The 22,251-nt window shown below is 53.3% G+C and overlaps 1 protein-coding gene across 5 annotated transcripts; it reads right to left on the bottom strand.

Annotated features, from left to right (window-relative positions):
• On the bottom strand, positions 1 to 21,553 carry GJC1 (gap junction protein gamma 1). 5 transcript variants are annotated; one of them, XM_030466089.1, is made up of 4 exons: positions 21,493 to 21,553; positions 4,135 to 4,248; positions 2,005 to 2,080; positions 1 to 1,528 (listed from the first exon to the last, which is right to left on the bottom strand). In XM_030466089.1, exon 4 carries the CDS (start codon positions 1,507 to 1,509, stop codon positions 328 to 330), a length of 1,182 nt encoding a protein of 393 aa, XP_030321949.1. In that variant the 5' UTR covers positions 1,510 to 1,528; positions 2,005 to 2,080; positions 4,135 to 4,248; positions 21,493 to 21,553; the 3' UTR covers positions 1 to 327. The 5 variants fall into 5 exon arrangements, with proteins under 5 accessions (XP_030321949.1, XP_030321946.1, XP_030321948.1 ...); XM_030466086.1 differs by lacking the exon at positions 21,493 to 21,553 and adding an exon at positions 19,493 to 19,616; XM_030466088.1 differs by lacking the exon at positions 21,493 to 21,553 and adding an exon at positions 19,493 to 19,616 and having other exon boundaries at positions 2,005 to 2,077.
• Positions 21,554 to 22,251: the final 698 nt, after the last annotated feature.

Below are 22,251 nucleotides of genomic sequence, written 5' to 3'. Positions count from 1 at the left end.
TATAAAAAAGTGTAACATCAGAGATCCAGTGTACAAATACAAAAAATTGTGCATAATAAATGTACTATAATTCTGTACATACAGCATAAACCGTTCAATGAGAATGATTTAAATATACCTACTTGTCTCCTGGCTTGGAAGACAGAAGATAGAAGTCCTAGAATCCTAGAAGATGCATACAAACCCTTTCTGAGGGGTTGGATCACGAGCCAACGGTATCCCTGAAAATAAGCAGTCAGGTATTTACTCAGTGGGAGCCATTATTCGAGGGGTTGCTGGTTACAATAAACTGGGAGAAAAACCCACAGTCTACAACCTCAGCCAACATTAAATCCAGACAGAGTTCTTCCCATCTCCTGACTTGCTGCTGGCACTGCTTTTGTTGGAGCCAGCTTTGGATTTCTTCTCCCTGGAACCGCTGGGATTGTTTTGGTTGTTGTAAGCCTGGATGGCGAGGTCCAGGCGCTCCTGAGCCACTTTGATTTCCCTCTGCAGAGTTTCCAGGTCGGCAGGAATGTTTTCTTCATTGCTTCCATACTGCTGTTCCTGAGCTATGTTGGCTTTGTTCTGCTTGTAGGCCATCTTGGCGTTGGACAGGTCCGTGTACTGCAGCTGCTCTGGTTTGACAGCGATGTTGTAGCCCGGAGGAGCAGAGGGTGTGTTCCAAGTGAAAGGGTAATTGTAGGTACCAGAGTCTTCCAGCTCTTTCCTCTTATTGTTCAGCGTGTCCCGGATTGTGCCAAATCCCAAATGGAGCATCTCCCAGACATTCAAAAGTAAACACATGCAGCTCACCCCGTACATTATCAGCAGGAAAATGGTCTTCTCGGTCGGCCTGGAAATGAAACAATCGATTTTGTGGGGGCACGGCTTCCTGCTGCAGACAAACATGGGGCTGACCTCGAAGCCATACAGAAAATACTGACCCACCAGGAAGCCAATCTCAAACGTGGTCCTCGCCAGCAGCTGCAGGACGTAGATTTTCATGAGCCCATCTTCCCGGATCCGCCTCCGGCCGTCGTGCTTGGCTTTGGCAGGGGGCTGCTGCTCTTTGTTCTCCCGCTCGCTCTCCAGCTCCATCTCTGGGTACATCATTGGGTCCTCCTCGTGGTCCTCCTCAGTTTCCTCCAAGCCCCGGTGTTGTTTCCAGCGCACGGAGAAGGTTTTGCCTCTGGATCTCCTCTCGGTGTCCCCGTGTTCCACCATCCGGGCGATCTTGTGGACGGCGTATCCCAGGTACATGACAGAGGGGGTGGCGATGAGGATGATCTGAAAGACCCAAAACCTCACGTGGGAGAGAGGAGCAAAAGCATCGTAGCAAACATTCTCACAGCCTGGCTGCTCCGTGTTGCACACAAACTTGCTCTGCTCGTCGTAGTAAATGGATTCTCCTCCCACAGCAGTCAGGACGATCCGGAACACGATCAGCACCGTCAGCCAGATCTTACCCACAAAGGTGGAGTGGTTGTGGATCTCCTCTAACAGGCGGGTCAGGAAGCTCCAACTCATGGTGGTCAAAGAATTTTATCTAAAAAACCACAAAAACACAAACAAACCTCATGATATTTATGAGTTTATCAGCCTCAACGTGACAAAACAATCACAGAGTCACAGAACTGAAGGTTGGGAGGAGCCTCAGGGCTCACCTGCTCCAACCCTCCTCACATTATTGTTTATCTGAGATGTCCCAGCACCCATTGAGCTGAGACTTCAAACTTTCCAAGAGGAAACTCTCCAAACTTTTCCTCAAGGGGAAAAATTTTCCTCTTGTGTCCAATGGGAATCTCCCCAGGAGCACCTTGTGCCCACTGCCCCTTGTCCATGGGACTCCTTGGAAACAGGGAGTCTCCATCTTCTCTGTGTCCCCCTCTAAGTACTGAAACATGGTAAAATAAGGTGTCCCCTGAGCCCTCTCTTCTCCAGGCTGAACAGACCTGGTTTTCTCAGCCTCTCTCAACCAAGAAAGTCAGACACTAGGATTTCACAACCACTCTGCAGCATCACCTGCTATCGGGAAACTCCAGCTGCCAGAATTTGCTTGAAGATCCTACATCTCCTCCACAGGCTTTGGAGAAGTCTGCTGCAAAGAAACCCAGAGCTGTTACCTGACATTTCCCACACAGAATGTGTTCCCAAAGCTGCTCCCCAAAAAACCCCAGCTGCTCTGTACTTCATCTGTTCACAAAACCATTTCCACTCCAGGCTGGAACCTCCAGCACACAGGGGATGCAGAGCTCAGCTCCCATGAAACGCTGTGGGCACTGCTGGCTACTGCTAACTGAGATTTATTGTGACTGCACACAGGGGGCCAAAAAACCCCTGAGTCAGCAGTTTCAGCCACAACTACAGCCCAGGGAGAGCTCTCTCTGCAGCACAGCCTGAGGAACAGGCAACTGTGCTGAGAGGCAGGACACCCTGCACCCAACCCAGAGAGAAGGTCTGAGCCAAGAGCAGCTGCTTCTTACTGCCCAACGTGCTCCAGGGATTTGGGTTCAGCCCCTGAGGGAGGCTCAAAAATCTTCCCCCTGAAGTCAGAAAAGACTGAATTTTGTATTTTGTAGTGCTCTTTGGGAGAGGAGGGAGGAAATCTAGCTAAAGAAAGTTATCTGATGAAAATTTTAGAAGAGCTATTAGCTAGAAACCCAAATAAATCTGCAATTCTAACAGTGAACATCCCAACAGATCCCATCAGTGGAAACTCCGGGCTGGCACCAGGGTGAAGCATGGCTATGAAGGAAACCTGGCAACACTGTCAGCCCACCTGGGGCTCCAAGTAGTAAAATGGATAAAATATTGAGCACAGAAGATCTGATTGATGTGGTTATAGCCCCGGGGACAAGACATCTTACAGTCCTCTGTTGAGTTAAACACACATTTGTAGTAAAAATTTTTACTGGGTAACATCTGGTCAAAGGTTCTTAAATCAGAACTGGACGGGTCCCTGGCTCACTGATCTTAAAAGTGATTTATTCCTAACATGGAGAGATTCCAGGTGTCTGGAAGAAAATGGAGCTTTTGCAGCTATTCAGCTTCTTCCACACAGCTACAGAGCTGCTCAGAGGCAGAACAATGGAATCTGAGGGGATGCAATCAATACAGAATTAAAGGATACAAATGTAATCCCCCTTCTGGTGAAATGCAATGTTTTGCTCAGCACAGCCACAATGTGGATGGGCTGTGTAGGACATTTGAGTTATCACTTCTTGACAGTGGGCGAAAAAAAATAGCACAAGAGAGTATTAAAAAGCCTGCATTAAGTGGATTAAAAGTAACAAAGATCTTGACAAATGATTCCCCCATTAGAACCAGGAGCTACTGTGTGTAATTACAGCAAGTTCTGCAAAGGCCAGGGACAGCCTGGGCTGTGCCTTCCCCAGACTGCACCAGAGAATCTCTGCTGACAAAACCTGCAAAGGGCACAGAAGTTTGCAGGCGACAGAGAAAGATGAGAGTCAGCAGTGATGCAGAAAGGCAGAGACTGCTCCAGAGGCTGAGGCCACCCAAACAAAGCCACTGCTCCAGCCAGGCTTAACAAAAAGACCAAGAGGATGAGGAGGCTGCTCCCAGGAGCCAGCACAGAAATACAGAACGGTTTGGGAAGGGACCTCCAAGATCACCCAGTGAGCAGGGACACCTCCCCCCAGCCCAGGTTGCTCAGGGCCCCATCCAGCCTGGTCCTGAACACTTCCAGGGGTGGAGGTTCCACAACTTTGGAGGACACCCTGTTCCTGTGTCTCACCAGCCTGACACTGAAGGATTCCCTCCTGAGCAGTTCCTCTGGAGAGCAGTTCACAGAACCACAGAATTGCAGAACCACAGAATGAGAGGGGTTGGCAGGGACATCTAAGGAGCATCAAGCCCCCAACCCCCCTGCTTGAGCAGGATCACCCAGGGCAGGGCACACAGGAACATGTCCAGGGGGGCTTTGAATTCTCCAGAAAAGGAGACCCCACAACCCCCCTGGGCAGCCTGGGCCAGGGCTCCATCACCCTCACAGTCAAGAAGCTTCTCCTCATGTTGAGGTGGAACTTCCCAAACCATTATTAGTTAACTGGGAAGGGGGTGAGGGTGATGGATGAGCACCTCAAGGAGAGCTGGTGCCAGAGCAGAGACCTTGGGCTGTGGTGATCTTACCTCCTGGTTAGCAAGACAGCACCCCTGGCCTGAGTCTGCATCCTTCAGAAGTTGCTTAACCATCAGAGAGCAAATGTGTCAGTCTGGAACTCAGCTGAAGAACCAAGAAGATGCCTAAAAGTGAGAGTTAAAGAGTTCATTTTTTTCAGCTGGAAAAGATGGGTAGAAAACAAAAGATCACCAGTGAAGCACTTCATCCAGCCACTGTCAGCTGTGCACACCAGGAGTCCACAGCTCCCTCCCTGCTCTACACAGCCATGAGCCCAACTGAAACAACACATTTGGAACAGGGAAAGACCAGAGTGGGCTCCAGCCCCAGCACAGGGGTGTTCTGCATCCCCCACTTCACAGCAGCCCCAGGACCAGAGCCCCCCCAGGCACCCCCACTTCAGCAACCCACTGACCAGGGGTTAAAATCACAGAATCCCTGAGGTTGGAGAAGACCTTCAAGATAGAGTCCAACCACAGCCCAGGTACCACAACCCCTGAACCATCTCCTGAAGCACCACATCTGAAGGCTTCTTCAGCACCTCCCCCCTGCCTGGGCAGCCCATTCCAATCCCTCACCACTCTTTCAGTAAAGGAAATTTTCCTAATACCCAACCTAAGCCTCCCCTGGCACAACTTAAACCCATTTCCTCTCCTCCTGTTGCTGGTCACCTGGGAGAAGAGACCAACTCCAGCCTCCCTGCACCCTCCCTTCAGTGGCTGAGAGCCATAAGATCTCCCCTGGGCCTTTTCTTCTTCAGACTAAATAACCCCAGACTAAAGAACCCTAAGCTAAATAACCCTAAACTTAATAACCAGCCTTCAGACTCAGCTCCCTTGATCAGCCCTTGCACACCATGCCCCCCAAGTCCCTCATCAGCCTCAGGACTCTTCTCTGGACATGCTCCAGGACCTCAATGTCTTTCCCCTGCTGTGGCACCCAGAATTAAACTGGGAGGCAGTGGGACCCTGGGGGTGCTGCAGAGCCTCCACAACACAGAACAGACCCGTGGTACCCCCTGGCTGGGGTGGGGGTCACAGCCCAGGAACCCAGCAGTGGTCCTGAGGTTATCCATCAACAAACCAGGAGAGAAAACCCACAGGAGGTAAAGAAGGGACTGATGGACTCACTGTCACTTATGGAAAACATTGGGGTCAAACTCTTCTCTGAAATTAAACTCCAGAGAGGAAATCTGAAACTAGTGGAAGACTGAGTGCTGTCAGTTTGGGACACGAGCAGGAACTGCCCTTCAGCAGCCACTGTCAGTGTGGTGACTGATGGAGAAGTTTTAATTTGGCTTTGGTTTCTATAGGAGAGGGGACACCAGACAAGCTGCCACCTTGACAGCTCACGACCCCTTGGAAGTATTTCTGAGCCTTTTCACTGTGGGTTTTGTATCTGTGGAGCACAGAGCTGTGGTCAGCTCCTGTCATTCCTCAGCAGAGGGAGAAAGGGCTGAGAGCAGCCCCAGGAGCAGGGCCTGGGGTGGTGGGGCAGGAGAAGCTCAACAGGAGCCATGAAACCCCCCCAGCCCTGGGCTGCACCCCAGAGTGTGAGCAGCAGGGACAGGAGGGGACTGTCCCCTCTGGGGAGACCCCCCTGGGGTAAAGCTGTGTCCAGCCCTGGGGTCCCCATCAGCAGAAGGACACGGAGCTGCTGGAGCCATTCCAGAGGAGGCCCTGGAGCTGCTGGGAGGGCTGGAGCAGCTCTGGAGCCAGGGGGAGAGAGTTGGGGGTGTTGAGGCTGGAGAAGAGAAGGATCCCATGGGGAGACCTTAGAGCACCTTCCAGTGCCTGAAGGGGCTCCAGGAAAGCTGGGGAGGGACTTGGGACAAGGGCCTGGAGGGATGGGACCCTCTGAGGGGGAAGGGTTTGCAGCTGGGAGAGGGGAGATGGAGAGGAGATCTTGGGCAGGGAGGGAGGGAGGGAGGGAGGGAGAAATTGTTTGGGGTGAGGGTGCTGAGCCCCTGGGTGCCCAGGTTGCCCCCAGAAGCTGTGGCTGCCCCATCCCTGGCAGTGTTGAAGGTTGGATGGGGCTTGGAGCCCCCTGGGCTGGTGGGAGGTGTCCCTGCCCATGGCAGGGGTGGCACTGGGGGGGCTTTGAGGTCCCTCCCAACCCAACCCATTCCCTGGTTCCATGATGCTGACACAAGGGGGTGGGTGGATCACCCCTTCCTGGGCTGTGGTGCAGAGCTGAGCATCTGTCCCAGCAGGACACAGCTACTGGATGGCAGGAGGCATCTGGACAGCTCTGGAACTTGCTTTGGGAGAAAGAGGAGAATTCATGTCCTGGATTCCACTGATTATATAAAGGCACAGCCTGAAAAACCTGCAGACAGACCCCAACCACATGGGCTGTGGTGGGAGAGCTCTGGCTGTGGGGATGGAAGCTGAGGAGCTCTGATCCTCCTCAACAAGAAAGTGCCACTGATTCTAAATTTAGTGTCAATCCAGAGCAAAGGCAGCGACACCACGAAGGGAGAATCCACCAGCAGGCAAAGAACTTGTTTGCCTGGAAGGAAACATTTTTGGTTGAAGCGAAATGACCTCTCATTAAACCTTTCCTTCACTGGAAACTCTCAGGAAGCATCACAGGGAAGCAGGAATGCTGTGGCTGAGTGATGGAATGGTGGTGGTGTCCTGCAGGTCCCCAGGCTGGCCAAGGTCAGGGGCTGCATGCTGTGTCTGTACAACCCACGTCCTGCAGGACCCAGCTGCAACCTTCACCCAACCCTCACTCAGCATCTCCCCACTGGGTGTTCTCTCCACGTTTAACTCAAGAATTTTCCACTGTTTGAAATAAAAGTCTATGGACGCTGACACGCAGCTGGAAAAAGGCAAAGTGTCAGCAATTTCAGCTAATTTAAGTCATGCCAGAAAGTGCATTTGAGAGACTTTCACTCCTTGTATTTGTCATCAGCTCAGCCCAGCTCTGCCAGCAGAGGCGATGCAAATCAGAGGATGCTGATCCCTGACAGCAAGCTGGCTCCTGTGAGTTCAGGATTTGCAGACACTGACATCCAGGAAGAATAAAGCAGACTTTGGAGTAGGTACATGGGAAAAAAGAAATCAGCTTTAGATTAAGAGATTCACCGCAGGAAATCTCTTGGGTCACGTCCAGACAGCAAACAGCCCCTCTCCTGCCCCTGAGTGGCTCTGAACATGAATTTAAACATGGGATTAACTTCATCTCCTTTCAACTCCCTCCTCTGTGACAGCTCCTGCCAGGCACGGAGAAACAATTGCACCTATGGCAGCAACCTTAAAACTCTGCTTTGGTGAGAGCTGAGTTGGGATGGAGAGGGAACACTGAGCTGGGCAGAGGGGGGGTGACACCTGAGGGACAAACCACAGGACAGGGGGTGAAAAGATGGAGAGCAGCCCTGTGGAGGAGGATCTGGGGATATTAGAGATGGAAAAGCTGAAGGTGAGCTGTCAGGGTGTGCCCAGAGTATCCATGGTGTGTCCTGGGAAGGGAAGGGAAGGGAAGGGAAGGGAAGGGAAGGGAAGGGAAGGGAAGGGAAGGGAAGGGAAGGGAAGGGAAGGGAAGGGAAGGGCAGGGAAGGGAAGGGAAGGGAAGGGAAGGGAAGGGAAGGGAAGGGAAGGGAAGGGAAGGGAAGGGAAGGGAAGGGAAGGGAAGGGAAGGGAAGGAAGGGAAGGGAAGGGAAGGGAAGGGAAGGGAAGGGATCCCCTGGGGATCTCAGCTCAGGACACACAGAGCTGCTGGAGAAGGTCCAGAGGAGGCCATGGAAATGGTCCAAGGGCTGGAACATCTGTGCTGGGGAGACAGGGGGAGAGAGTTGGGGTTGATCAGGCTGGAGAAGGCCCAAGGAGAGTATCTTGAGCCTCTCAGTACAATAAAGGGGCTCAGAAAGACAGAGAGATGGAGACTTTGTGCTGAGCCCTGCCTTGGCAGGACCTGAAGGGCACACAGTTAAACAGTGACAGGTTTAGTCTGGACATCAAGAAGAGCTGTTCCACCAGGAGGCTGCTGAGCCCCAGGTTGCCCCCAGAAGCTGTGGCTGCCCCATCCCTGGCAGTGTTGAAGGTTGGATGGGGCTTGGAGCCCCCTGGGCTGGTGGGAGGTGTCCCTGCCCATGGCAGGGGGGGCACTGGGGGGGCTTTGAGGTCCCTTCCAACCCAAACCAGTCTGGGGTTCCATGACTCCTGCTGCAAGGACACAACCTCCCTGTCCACCAGGCCTGACCCAGCTCTGCACCCCCTGGCTCTGTGTCCCCCCAGCCCCCAGCAGTGTCCCCAGGGCAGTGTGGGACAAACCTCCAGCCCCAGCTTCCCAAGGACACAGGGAGCTGAAGCTCTCAGGTCCCTCCATCATTCCCCAGCACCCCCTCAGACAAGGTTTGTCCTAAGCAAGATGCCCAGGAGCAGGATGCTGTAGCCAGAAGGCAGCCACTGAGGAGAATGGATTTACAGGAAGACTTTTTTTACCCCCCTCAAAATATATCCTCCCATGTCATGCTAATGAAATGTGATTAATTTATTAATGATACTTTTGTTTTGTTTTGTTTTAAGCAGCTTAAAAAGACATGTACTGAGCAGAAAAAAAAAATCAAGAATAAATGCATGGCAATTCTGTTGATAATCAGAAGAGGTTTCATGCTGCATGAAAGTGAAATTGAGCCCACAGGCTAATTAAAATAGGATTTGAATGAGGATGAATGAATAAGTAGCATTATTCATTCAAATCTCATTTACATGGAAATGTCAGAAGCTGCATGATTTACCATTATTTCTGAGGCAGCACAGGGGTTCAGTTTTGGTGTTTTGAAGCTGAAAAGTCAGTAAGACTTCAGTGTCCAACAGAGGGGGAAGTGGTGGCCAGACCCAAATCCTGGCCCTCTGCTTTCCCAAGCTGAGCAGCAATTCCCATGCCCATCCTCTGCCCCAGCACCAGGGGAGGGACATTCCTGGGAGGATTAATTCATTGCTATCACCCTTCTGTCATTCATGAAGGAAGTGGGATCAACCACCACCAACTTCAGCCCTGTGGTCAACAGAAACCTTCAGAGCTCTGTGCAGCTGAGGGGGGACAACAACTGCACTGACTTTTATTTGCTGATCTATATTAAAGAATATCTGGGAGCAAAAAGGCTGGGATTTTTTGGACAACACACAGTGCTTTTTCCAAGTCAATACTCAGAGGGTCTGGCAAGCCTCTTGTGGCAAAAAACAGAGAATGGTTTTGAGAAAGCCTCAGCATCAATGTCAATTTGGAAACGATTTCTGAATGGTGCCTTCAAATCCCAGGGATGTTAACAAGGTTCTGCTGAGCCCTGGACCAATCCCCTCGAGTCTGAAAACCCCTCGTTGAATTAAGAGGCCACAGATCCTGGGCAGGATATAAATAGAACACTAAAATATGGGTAAGAGGTAGGGGATATAATAAGATTCTTGTGCTGTCAAAAAAATAAAGATGTCAAATACACACCTTTTTTTTTTCTTTTGCAAATCAATGTACATGTGCCCACCCGAGCATTCAGCCTAAAGAGAAGCTGGGATCTGCAGATGAGACAGGGACCTCAGCAGCCCCAGTGTGCCCTCCAGGTAGGGCTGACCCCGGGAGCCAAGTGACAATTTTAGCATCACTCCCCCGCAGTGACACAATCCAAATGAAAGGGCCACGTGCCCCGTGCTGCCCCAAACCTACAGCATCCATACATCCCTGGGACATCCCCAGGGCAGAGCCCCTCCCCGGGAAGGCACAATCCTGCTGGGAGGAGCAGTGTCCATGGGGGAGCAGGAGCACTGATCCGGATGGAGCGGAGCTGCAGTCGCTGCTACCCTGGGGATTTTTACAGCTTTGGTTTTGGGTCTGTGTCAGCCTGAATCCCTCAGCACTCAGCATCCCCTGGGAGTGATGGGGATGAGGTGCCAGCTCCTGAATGTGGCATTTCTGTAGTGAGTGCCTCACACACCTGAGCAGGGGCTCTCCAGGCCCGTCCTGCAGACCCGAGGTGTCAGGAGGCAGCAGCGAGCCCTGGGTGCTGCTCAGACTCTGGGGATGGGAAATGGAACCGTGGAGCAAATGAAGGAAGTCAGCAGCTCCCTGGGTGTAAAACTGGGTCCTCGGGGCAGGGAGCCACAGCCAGGCTGGCACAGCATCGTGCCAAACTCTGGTGACACCAGCAGAGCAGGGGACCAAAGCAGCAGGGACAACCCCACTGAGCACAGGGAGCTCCCTGCTGGTGCCCTCTCCCAGCTCACCCAGCTCTCCTCTCATCTCACACGGCTCAGAGCATTTCCCTGCAATAAATTTTAACCCTCTTAAGCCCAGGCAGGTTTGAGTGGCTCCTCCATGAACTGGGCTCATCCAGCACCGGCAGGCCCAGCAGGATGTACTGACCCCAAGAAGCTGCACTGGTTCTGTGCCAAGCAGGAGGTGGTAATGTGCAGATAATGTACAGCTAAGTCCTTCCTGGTGCCTTTAGCTGGATGCTGAAAACAAGACAAAAGAAAACACCCAACACAGCTGTTCTGACAGCAAGGCTGAGTGTTTGACCAAAACCTGAGCCCTTGGGTTGCCAGCCCTGCAGCCAGCAGACAACAGCCAGCTCTGGTACTGGTACCCTGACCAGCCAAAGCTCAGGAGGGCATTCTCAAGAAAGATTGTTGCTACCAATGACCACCAGAGAGGATGAGTGTGGTCATCCAGCTCCACAAAACCATCCTGACAGCGAGCTCCCAGTTCCCTACGTTCCACACCACGTGAATCCTCTGGGCTCTTCCACCAGACCATGTTTGCACAGCACCCATCACCCAACACCAGCAAGTTCTCTGCCCCCACACCAGACACCCATTTGATAAGAGACTTCACCCTCCTTAGTTCAGGGCTGCTGACCCCTGGGGCAGACACATGAAGCACTACAAAGTGCCAAAATATGCCCCAGATCAAAGTCACCAAACACCCAGCAAGCCCAGCACTGTGGGTAAAGCAGAACCACCCCTCCACTTGAGGCACCTTTTTGTCTTTGGGAGGTGCTTAACCCCCTGTACCCTGCACATTGCCCTAAGGAATGTAAAACATTCTGCCAAGTTCAAACTGCCCATTGCTGTTAACAAATTCAGCTTCAGCCTGCATTCCAAAACAGAAATAAGTCTTTGGAATCCCTAAGCCATGTCATTAAACTTCATTTAAAATGGTGACTTGGAGCATCTCTCTGATGAGGAAAGGCTGAGAGAGCTGGGACTCCTTAGCCTGGAGAAGAGAAGGCTGAGGGCAGACCTTGTCAGAGTCCCCAGGTATCTGAAGGGTGCAGGGAGGATGGAGCCAGGTGATCCTGCTCTAGTGAGAGACCTGGACTAGATGATCTCTAGAGTCTCTCTGATAATTCTGTGATTCTGGGGGATTCTGCCATTCTGGGCAGGCTGTTCCCAGCTCTGACCACACTTGGTGCAAAACCTTTTCTCATGATTCAATGGAATTTTCTTTGTTTCCATCTGTGCCCATTGCTGCTCCTCGGGCACCACTGAGAAGAGGGAGGACAAGAGCAGGCAGGAAGTGCTTCCTGTCAGAGGGAAATAATGGGGGACACACAAGTTACAAGGACCTGCAATAGTCTGGGAAGTGACCAGAGACCCTTCCCAGTGACAGTGTGGGACAGCACCGGCTGCTGCTGCTCTCACCCCTGGCACACCCTGGGCAGCCCCACGAGCACTGGTGTGGTGTTCACACTGAAAACATGACAAACACTGGCCTGCTGACTCCTGCACCTGGGTTCCCAGCTGTTACTTTAAAAAACAAAGGCAGCAGCAGGGTGAAGTTAGAGAACAAGCAGTGGGGAAGGGGACAAGAGGAGGGTGCTAAGTGAGCAGTGTGACTCCGAGGCAGGAGAGCGCTGCAGAGCGGGGCTGGGGTGGCTGCACTGCCCCTGCCAAAAACCCCAGGTTCAGCTCCCATCAGGATGTGCTCAGGAACCAGCTCAGGAACAGCAGAGGGAATGAAACTGCGGGACAGTTGTCCTGCCTCAAACAACACAGCAGCACCAGCACCAGAACCAGCACCAGAACCATGGCAGGGCTGCAGCGGGAGAGCCTGGGGCTGAGCAGAGCCTGAGCAGGGCAGGATTTGTGCACTCCAGGGTGAGTCCAGAGTCCATCCTGACATTCCAGACCTTGGGATGGGCACATCCAGACCCAAAGTGCTGTAGGGAGGAAAGAAGGAAAAACTGTACTGTCCCAGACAGCCCCAAAAGGTCCCTCTGTGGAAAGGAGGGACACACAGGTACTGCCCTGTGTCACCCCACAAGGGCTGGGCTGGGCTGGCTTGGAAGGGACCTTAAAGATCATCAAAATCCAACCCCCTGCATGGGCAGGGACAGTTCCCACCAGCCCAGGGTGCACAGAGCCCCATCCAACCTGGCCTTAAACTCATCCAAGGAGGAGGCATCAACAACCTATTCCAGTGCCTTACAAACCTCATCGTGAAGAATTTCCTCCTGGTATCTAACCTGAATCTCCCCTCTTTCAGTTTAAGACCATTACCCCTTGTCCTGTCCCTCCCCTCTCTGGTGAAAAGCCCCTCCCCAGCTTTCCTGGAGCCCCCTTCATGGACTGGAAGGTGCTCTAGGGTTTCTCCAGGCTGAACACCCCCAGCTCCCCCAGCTGTGTTCAAACCCACAGCAAAGCCATGGAGGGACGGGTGCTGCTGGACCATGCACTCACCTGGGTCCCTCCATCCCTCTGGCACTGAGGTCTGGCCAAGGCCACCATCCCTGTCACCCCACTCTGGTCAGGCACAGGAGAGATCTCCCTGTCCTGTCCTGATTACTGATTCCAAGCACCACAACACCCCCGGGACTGCTCCTGACTCCACAGCCAGCAGCTCCGTGGCATTTCCCCACCGGGCTCCTCCTCCGTGCTCAGAGGGATGAGTGTCAAAAGCAAATGACACTCAGGAGGCAGCTGACCCAAATATCACTCTCACGGCCATTCTGGGGAGGGAGGGAGAAGCCAAAGGGAGCAATTGTGTCGGCTCCTGTGCATCAGAAGGCTGAGCTGGCTATAACCAACTGGGGATGAACACCTAATGCATGCACCACCATATTGTGACAGCCAGAGGAAACGACAGCAGTTTGCTTCACAGATAAGGTTCTGGTATGAATGGCTTGTAAATAAAATGGGGATCACGCACTGTGACACTGCCACAACGTCCCCAGTCACCCGTTCTGCAGCACTCTGGGATGGCAGTTGTTTTACTCTGACCCAAATTAAAATAAAAGATTTTTCTTCCCCAGCTCTGTCTTTGGGTCTAACAGGAGCCAGTGCCTCACCCTGCAGTCCTTCTAAATCCATCTGATGTTTCCTTCAACAGCAGCTCTGCAACTTTAGCAGAGAAGTTGTGGAAGGCTGCAGAAAAGGGTGTTTGGAGGCAGAGGACATTGGAGGGGACACAGCAAACCCTCACCACCAGCTGCTCCCCAGGACACCCAGCACTTGGAACAGCTCTGGCAGCCCTGGTCAGGACACGGAGCAGGAAGCAGTGCAGCCCCCTGGGACTTGACACAACTTGGTGGGAAGCACTCAGCTCAGGAGGGATGGTGGGAGGATGGGTGGTGGTCAGTCCAGCCAGGAGGACACCCTGAAATCCACAGAGATCTGAGGGCAGTGCAGGAATGACAGAACAAGATGGTGAGACCACCAGAGGCAGCAGCACAGTGCCCAGCACACAGCCACACACTGCAGATGCATGGGGTGCACTGCAACCCACACACCCCGACACACACCCACTGCCCCAGTGCAGAACCCACGGAACAGCCTCGTGTCAGCACACTGGTGTGGAGTGCAGTTGGTTTTGAGGAAAGGAGGCAGGGAATCAGCAGGCTGCTGTACTGGCAGCAAGATGTTACTCCTGCTTCAAGTTCAACAGAAATCTTAGAAGCTTTATTATGCCAAAGACTAAGTTTAGAGCATAAATAAGCACATAAATTCACTAAGTGAATTATTTGTTGGGATTAAAAAATACTACAGTGAAGAAAGAAACCCAAAGTTGTCATTTTCTGAAAGACTTGACTACTCCAACCCCTGGGGAAGGGACCTGAAGCACTCACTGAGTGAAGTCCCCACGCTGAGTCTCACCACCTGGGAGCACCTCACACCTCACAACTGCTGAGCAGAGGCACATCTGGGGGGTGCAGGAGGAATAGGGGAAAAATGAGGATGCTGAGGGGGAAAGAATGGAGAACCTGGAGTAGCCTGGAGAAGGAAAGGCCCTTAAAAACTGCAAAAAGAGACAGTGCTTCCCAGCGAGGGCGAGTCCCCTGGCAGAGAGCTCAGAGCTCTGGGAGGGTTCCAGAGGCACTGCCCCTGTCAGACCCTGCTGTTCCACAGGAGCCCACGGGAGCCCAGGGCTGTGGGGAGAACACGCTCGTGGATCAGCTAAAGAGACCTGCCAAGAGGGGAAAAAATGGTACCTTGGGCTATTAATCGTTGAGTGCAGCTGGTTGGTATTTAGTGCTTATTTGTCCAGCAAAGCTCAGGCAGTCAGCACACTTGAAGGGCAGCAGCGATTTATTTCTGTCAATAACTGCTGAGCACCCTCCCCCAGGGATGGGCTCCTCCAGCCCCCTGATCAATAAGGCTTTGCCACAGATTGCAAAGAGAGCAGGAGCAGGCAGAGGAATGCAAATCAAGCTGGGTCCTGCCAGAGGTGGCCATGCCACGGGAACAGTCCAGAAGGAGCAAGTCCAGAGAACAAAGATCATTTCCAAATGGCTGCATGAAGATCACTGTCTGCTCTCCTCCCAAATCCTTCCATTTCCTTTTGTGTTTTTAATATCACAGTCTCTGCTATGAAAATTCTTCTCCTTTTAAAAATAGTTTAACTACATACTTGAATGTCAGCTCAGTAACTCTTGTGAATAAATGCTGGCATTAAAATCCAGTCATTTCTCAACTACTAAAACATGTTTACTCTGAAGAGCGGGAGAATTTCAGGAGGTGCTGCATGCAACACAGCACACCTGCAAGACACATGAAGAACCTGAATTATTTTGGGTTTATGCCACTTAAAAACACATTATCAGTGGGGACAGCCCCACGTGCACGATCTGCCCCCCTGCTCAGGTTCTGCAGCATCACTTGTCAGAGGAGTCCCCGGGTCCGTAGCAGAGCGAGAGCTCCAGGAGTTAACAAGGAGTCAGGAACTCACCCTGGAGGGAGCATGGAAACCATCTCCACACGAGAAACACATCCCCCTCCCAGCACTCTGCTATTTTAAGCACCAGAGAGCCACAGGACTTCACAGAGGATGAGCTGTGATGCCGGGCAGGGTGTGGGACTCGGGGATGTCACTGCCCCCGATGCCACCCGGAGCCTCCCCGCTCACCCCGCCAGCCGCGTGCTCCCGCACCGCCCCGCAGCCACACCAGGAGCCATTTCTCCACGTTCCTTCATCACTCCAGCTCGAGCAGAAAAGCAAAGTGGAAACGAGGGGCTCCAAGGGGCTGCGTGGTGTTTGGGTTCGTTGGGGGGGAGGCTTTCCAGAGGCAAATGAACCGGCCCCGGGAAAGCGATTTGTGGCGGAGCGGAACGCAGCGAGGGGCACCCCAAAGAAAATGGGGAAGTGCAACTGTCAGACACCTCTGCAGCCCCCCCTGCCCCAGCCCCCAACACCATATTCATACTCAAAAGAACCACAGGCACCATCTGCTCCTCATCCATATGTACGTCTTCCCCTCGTACTTCAGTGGGATCTTAAACGAGGTCAGGCACGCACGCTCGGAATTGTTTCCTGACAAATTTGTAACTAAAAAGGTGGAACTAATATCTGTAAGAGCTGAAAGCTGGTATCATGTCCTTATTTAGGCAAAAAAAAGCTGGCTGACTCCAATGCTTTTCATCTAAGCAAGGTAACAGGGCAAAATCCTTCACTCCTGTGTAAAAATGTAAATCCCAGGTCAGTGAGTCAGTTACGCACCGAATGTACAGCCTGAGAGGAACCCTGCTGACAACCAGGCTGCCCAGAGACTCCGAGCAAGGCACGGGATAAATACCTGGATGAGCTGGAAATACCCCATAGCCCCCGGAAAAGAGACTAAACCAGGCTGGTTTGTCAATTAATCACAGTGGTATGAACAGAACTGCTAATATGAAACTGGGAGCATCGATTGTGTGTGTGTGGATGTTGAAGCATCTGCTCAAGTTTAGGCACATAAAACATTTTTCAGCCCAATGATTCCGCAGGGAAATGCCTCATACATCAGCTCATCTGACTCAATTTTTCCATCACATTTCCCTTAATACAGTTTGGTCCATAAATACACTATTTGTTTTTTATCTAAATATAGCTTTTTTTTTTATTTATTTATAGAGTCAGAAAACCTTGTAACTTGTGTTCCCACTTAAAGCCCCAGGTTCTGCTTTGGCAGGGGGGCTGAATGAGATCATCTCTAGAGATCCCTTCCAACCCCTAACATTCTATGATTCTGTGACCCTTTGATATGTAATAATTAAGGAATTATTACCAATAGTGAGGTAGGGAGCCAAGTCACCTCCATGTGCAGAAGGAATTTCTTTTTGCTACACCATTTATGGTTCTTGGCATTTCCTTCACCAGAAAATCCCCAGTAATGATGTCCCTGCCCAGCCATACATCTCCATCTATCAGTTCAGCCCACAGCACATCCAGGAACTTCCTGAAACCTTTGTTTTACACAAAAGAAAACTCAGGTTTTATTAAAAGTCCCAACCAGATCTTCTGGAGAGTCCCCAGCCTGGGGAGAACCACACAGCACTGCCCCAGCAGTGATAACAACTCAGGGTTAGGGCATGAGGAGGTCAGGAAGGGAAACTCAGCATTGCCTTCCCCCCCTCTGAGGAGCATTTGGAAAATAAATTCAGTTTTGTGGCTTTTAACAGAAAGCAAACAGCCTACAAACACCAGGGTGAGGAACAGCCAGTGAACAGAGCATTTAAACATTTTAAAGGTACGGGGGTTATTCAGAGGCAGAATTTAGACATCAAGCAATACTGAACAGAGAAGTAAAATGTTATTGATCAGAACTTCAGTCAGAAAACCAGGAGCAGCACATTATGACACAGCACGAGAACAGCACAGTGGAACTTCACTCCTGCTGCTCGAGGAAGTGCAAACTGCAGCTGGAAGGGCTGATAGCAACGTGGGCTCTGCCACGAAACCCTCATCCCCAGAGCAGGGCAGGCAGGATGGGTTCCCACCCTCCAGGGCTGAGGTCCAGGGACCACCCTATGGAAACACAGCTGGAAACCAGGGGAGCTGCCTGAGTGCTGGACAGGGATGGGAGGAAAGCCCCTTCTCCCCTCCCAGGACAGCAGTGATAAAGCAGAGCGAGCACAGGGAGTACTGATGGAACTTCTTCACACAGGAACAATTTACTTCCTATTAATCAGATTAAAAAGAAATCTGGAGCACAAACTCCATAAAGTACTTTGTTGAGTGGCAGCACAAAAAACAAAAGCTGGAAATGAGGGGGCAGAGAGGATCACCTTCCTGCTAATGAGGGAGCAGCACCCATCCCCATCCTCTCAGACCCACCACAGAGACAGCCAACAAAGGGGCCCATTATCTGCCCAGGCTTTTACTCCAACCATTTAATGACCATTCCTGTTGTCCCAGTTTGGGCACTACCCAGAGAGCCCCCCCAGAGCCAGGAGGCTGAGGCAGGACTGGGGTACCTGCTGCAACTCACTGTGTCCTGGTGTTCAGAGAAGGGGATTGTGAGACCTGAAGCAGTGTCAGGGAGGACCCATGAAGCTGCCCCCTCTTCCCAGCCCGGTGCTAACAGTGAGGCCACACACTGACTTTGTAACTTCTTTTTCCTCACAGGTACTAACACAGACCACGAGGGGACTTCTGGCAAACCCCCCCAGTTCCAGCTCAGGGGCAGAGGCTGCCCAGGACCTCTGGCTCACACACACCCCACGGTGCTTCAGCAGCTCTGGGAGGAAAGCTCTCCACACCCAGCATCTCCTCACCCTCCAGCACCGTGCCTGGGTCACGAAACCTCTGGCTGCAGTGCCAAGGACCAAGAGAAGCACGCAAGGCACAGGAGGTTCAGTGAGCCCTGGGTGAGCCACCCCATGCTGGTGCCTCCAGGATTCACCAAGCAGTGTTCCCATGTTCTCTGGATGAATTACAGCCCGAAGTGCTCCAGACCTCACCCTTTGCTTGGCAAAAGGTGATGGTTTAGGAGAGCCTGGGGTTTTTTTGTACTCTCAGAAGTTGCTGGCAGTCATTAAATTACTAAATCAACAAATTTGTGTCTTAAAAGTCCTTTGTGAACTCCTCATCAGATTTCAGAGCTGGTAAGAATCTTCCTCTTGAACCTGTCAGCTATAAAACCAAACAAAGCCAGAGCAGACCTTTTAAGTTAAAGTCTCACCTAAGCAGCACAATTCCCAAACCAATTACCTTTGGGACCACAGAAAATCCTCTAGAAAAACTGTGCTTACAATTAAAACTCTTCTATATGTACCAAAATATTTGCTAAATCCTTAAAATTGGTCTGAATTTGCCTGAAGATCCTTGCCTTGCTACTCCTCTGTCCCCACAAGCCACACTCATAAACTGTCCATAAGTTTTCTTTCAACATTCCTGCTGCCAGGAGAGCAGGGTCCCACTGGAAGCCCCTTCAGGGCTCCTCTCTAACTCATTCAAAGCCAGAACAAGGTGCTGTGCTCCCCATCTGGCACCCCAATCTTCCAGTTATCTGCAGATATTTGCACCACTTGCAAGGTGCCTGTGAGGAGCTGGGTGATTGCTCTGCAGTAACAATCAAGAACAATCACTAAGGAAGGGCTAAGAAGGGGCACCAGTGGAGCCCATCTTGACCAGAGCAATAACTCAGCAGTCCCTGCACGAGTGACAACCCAAACCTGCAACTGTAGCTTTAGAAGTAGTAAAGACAGTCCCATCCACAGGGGTACTGCCAGTGACCGAGAACTTTCTGCAACTTAAACTGAGCTGAAGCTTGACAAAGGCAGTTCGAGAAGCCACAGCCAGGATGAGAGGTTGGGTGAGAACTCGATCACCCACAGCGAGGAACAGCTGAATCTTTGTCACACAAGTTTCACTCTGACCTGCAGCACAACCCTCCTGACATGGGTGTCAGTGTGCTAAAACCTGCTCCTTGCCGTTTCACCCCATCCTTCACCACTTCAGCCCAGCACTCTCAGCGAGTTACTGTTCTGGGGGGAATACACCACAAAGGGACAGTTTCCTCCCAAGGAGCCAGAGCAGCACTGCCAGGGCAGAGACCCCTGCTCAGAACCAGCAACCCAGAGCTGGCGGCCACCAGCAACCCCCCAGCCCCTCACCCCCAGGCCATGGAGGGTCCCCAGCAGCACGAAGCCCCCCGCACTCCAACCACTCTACCTCAGCTTCCATGGTCAGGACAGTCTGCTCCTGAGGAGTCTGCTGCTGAGCAGAGCGAGGAGGAGGATGAGGATGAGGAGGAGGATGAGGAGGAGGATGAGGGCGGAGGAGCAGGCTGCGCACTCGGCAGACAGACACCGTGCAGCCTTCACCCCTCCCACCGCCGAACCCTCGGATCCGCTGCAGTCACCAGCGCGACGCGAGAGGGAAAACAAACATCGTCCCCTCCTGCCCTCCCTCCAACTGCAGAAACGCTGGAGTTAATTTTAGGACTGCTGGGAACACAGGAGATCCAGATGCACGGGGAGGGCACGGCGAGGCTCAAGTTTCCCACGTGTACCTCACAAACCCCGCGGTTCCCAGCCCGGAGCTCACTGTCCCCCCAGGAAAGCAGAAGCACAGCGTGGGGAAAGACGTGGGAAGGACCAAAACCAGAGAAGCCACCTCTCATTTTCCTGATCACAGACAGAAAACAACGGCTGTACCCTTTTAAAGGGCCTGAAGAACGGTGGGGTTTGGCCAGCTGGACTGACAGCTGGTTTGCTGAACATCATCACAAAACACATTTCTAACAGAAAGAGACAGATTTTTTTTTTTCCCTACCAATTATCCTGAACATACAGTGGGCAGGAGACACGGAAATAACAACAGGAGTAACCAACTCTGTCAAATGCAAGGTTTCTGTTCTTCCTCTTCTTCCTAACTGGTGAGCAGCCAGTGAAAGAGCTGAACCTGGAGGCACCAACTGTTGGTGAAGAATCCACATGGCACATCCCTGTCCTGACATCTCTGGGCACTACCCCCTATCTGTAACCAACCTCACCTGGAACAGATTTACCCCTTCCCTGGGAAACAACAACAGAAAGAGTCATAACCCATTCCTACCAGCAGCAAAGAGAACTGGCTGGAAAAAGGCAGCAAAAATAACTGTACAAATGTCATTCTTGTGACATTTTACGTCAACGGGTGAAAGTTAGGCCAAATACAGCCCAAAACTTTCATTATCCAGTGCTGAGGGGGGATTTTTCTCCTCGTGCCTTGCGTTCAGATTGAGCACAGAGAAATGGCAAAGTGCAGCCCCAGCCAGCTTGGGACTGGGTTAACTCAGGCTACTGACAACATCAGCGACCTCTCCCTGCCCAAGGAGAGCAGGGAGCTGAGAGTCCTTAACTTGGCTTGGAGCTACAGCAGCCTCTGCTGCCATGGGCTGAGCATCATCCTGCGGGGCTGGGGGAGGAGAGGTGCCCAGGCAGGTGACACAGCAGGTGCCACCTAAAGTGAGGGGAAAAACAAAACAAAACCAAAAAGACCACCGCACACCAAACATAAGAAACAAACCAAAACAAACAAAAACAAAAAAAGAAAAACAAAACAAAAACCCAACCCCCCCCAGATCTGTTACTTGGCACTAAGATCAGCGCCGCAGAAAGACCCAAAGGTGCCAGGGCAGGAGGAGAGGACACCCCGAGGGCTGCACCCCCGCACGCTGCCCTCTCACACCAGGAGGATTTCCATTCCTGCACTTGGGGAACCCCATCCGAAAGGCCCTGCCAGCCCCCGGGGGACCCCGCCGCGTCCCCACCCTCGGGGGCACCGAACCGGGGCTGCCCTCGGCCCCCGCTCCCCTCGGCCCCCGGCTGGGACCCTCCGAGCTTCCCTGAGGACCCCGCTGCCCCCGGAGCGCCCGGCCCGGAGCCTTCAGAGCCCCGGAGCCCTCAGAGCCCTCGCAGCGCCGCTGCCCTGAGCCCGCGGTTCCCCTCAGGCTCCCGCCTGCCCCGAGCCCGTGCCCGGGTCCCCTCTCTCCCGGGGTTCCCCTCGGGGCTCTCACCCTTCCGTCTCCCCCTCAGCTCCGCCGCTCGCTCCCTTCCCGCCCGCGGATCCCCACAGCCGCCCCCTCCCCTCCAAGCCGCCCTTTCCCGCCGGGGCGGCCCCGGCCCCGCTCAGAGCCACCGCCCCCCCCCCGGGGCCACCCCCTCCCTTCCCGCCCCCTCCCCTCTCACCGTCCCGCGCTCTCCGCTCCATGGTCTCGCGCCGGTCCCGGGCCGGGGTCTCTCCGGGCGCATGCGCACTGAGCGCCCCTCCCCGAGCCCCCCGGCGCCACGTGCCGCCCGGCGCGCGCCCCCGCGGAGGGTGGGCTGAGGGGGGGGGAGGGGACACTGGGGGGACACGGGGGGGACAAGGGGGACACGGGGGGATACGGGGGGGGACACGGGGGGGATACGGGGGACACGGAGGGGACACGAGGGGGATACGGGGGGACACGGGGGGATACGGGGGGGACACGGGGAACACGGGGGGGACAAGGGGGGACACCGGGGACACGGGGGGGACACGGAGGGGACACGGGGGGGATACGGGGAACACGGGGGGACAAGGGGGGACACCGGGGACACGGGGGGGACGCGGGGGGGGACACGGGGGGGGGCACGGGGGGGACGTGGGAGGGGGCGGAGGGGGGACGCGGGGGAGGACACGGGAGGTGACAGCCAGGAATGGGCTGGGAGAGGTGGGGGGGATCCATAGGGGGTGGGACAGGGACACGGGGACAGGGTGGGGACAATGGCAGAAGGATGGGGACAGCGACACGGGACACGGCACGGCAGGAGGATGGGGACAGGGACACGGGAGGGGAGCCGGGTGCTCCGTCCCCATCCTGTCCCTGAGCCTGGGGGACAAACAGACAATGCAGGAGTGGCACACTTGTCACTGCTGCGTGTCCCCGTGCTGAGCCCTGACGAACTCACGCCATGGGTGAGGCC

The sequence above is a fragment of the Calypte anna genome, chromosome 27 (assembly GCF_003957555.1).
Source record: "Calypte anna isolate BGI_N300 chromosome 27, bCalAnn1_v1.p, whole genome shotgun sequence".
NCBI classification, from domain to species: domain Eukaryota; kingdom Metazoa; phylum Chordata; class Aves; order Apodiformes; family Trochilidae; genus Calypte; species Calypte anna.
This window is presented reverse-complemented; position numbering and strand designations above follow the sequence as displayed.

What these genes read in the sequence shown, in the direction of transcription:
- GJC1 (XM_030466089.1), bottom strand. Translation starts at nt 1,509, where the DNA reads ATGAGTTGGAGCTTCCTGACCCGCCTGTTAGAGGAGATCCACAACCAC.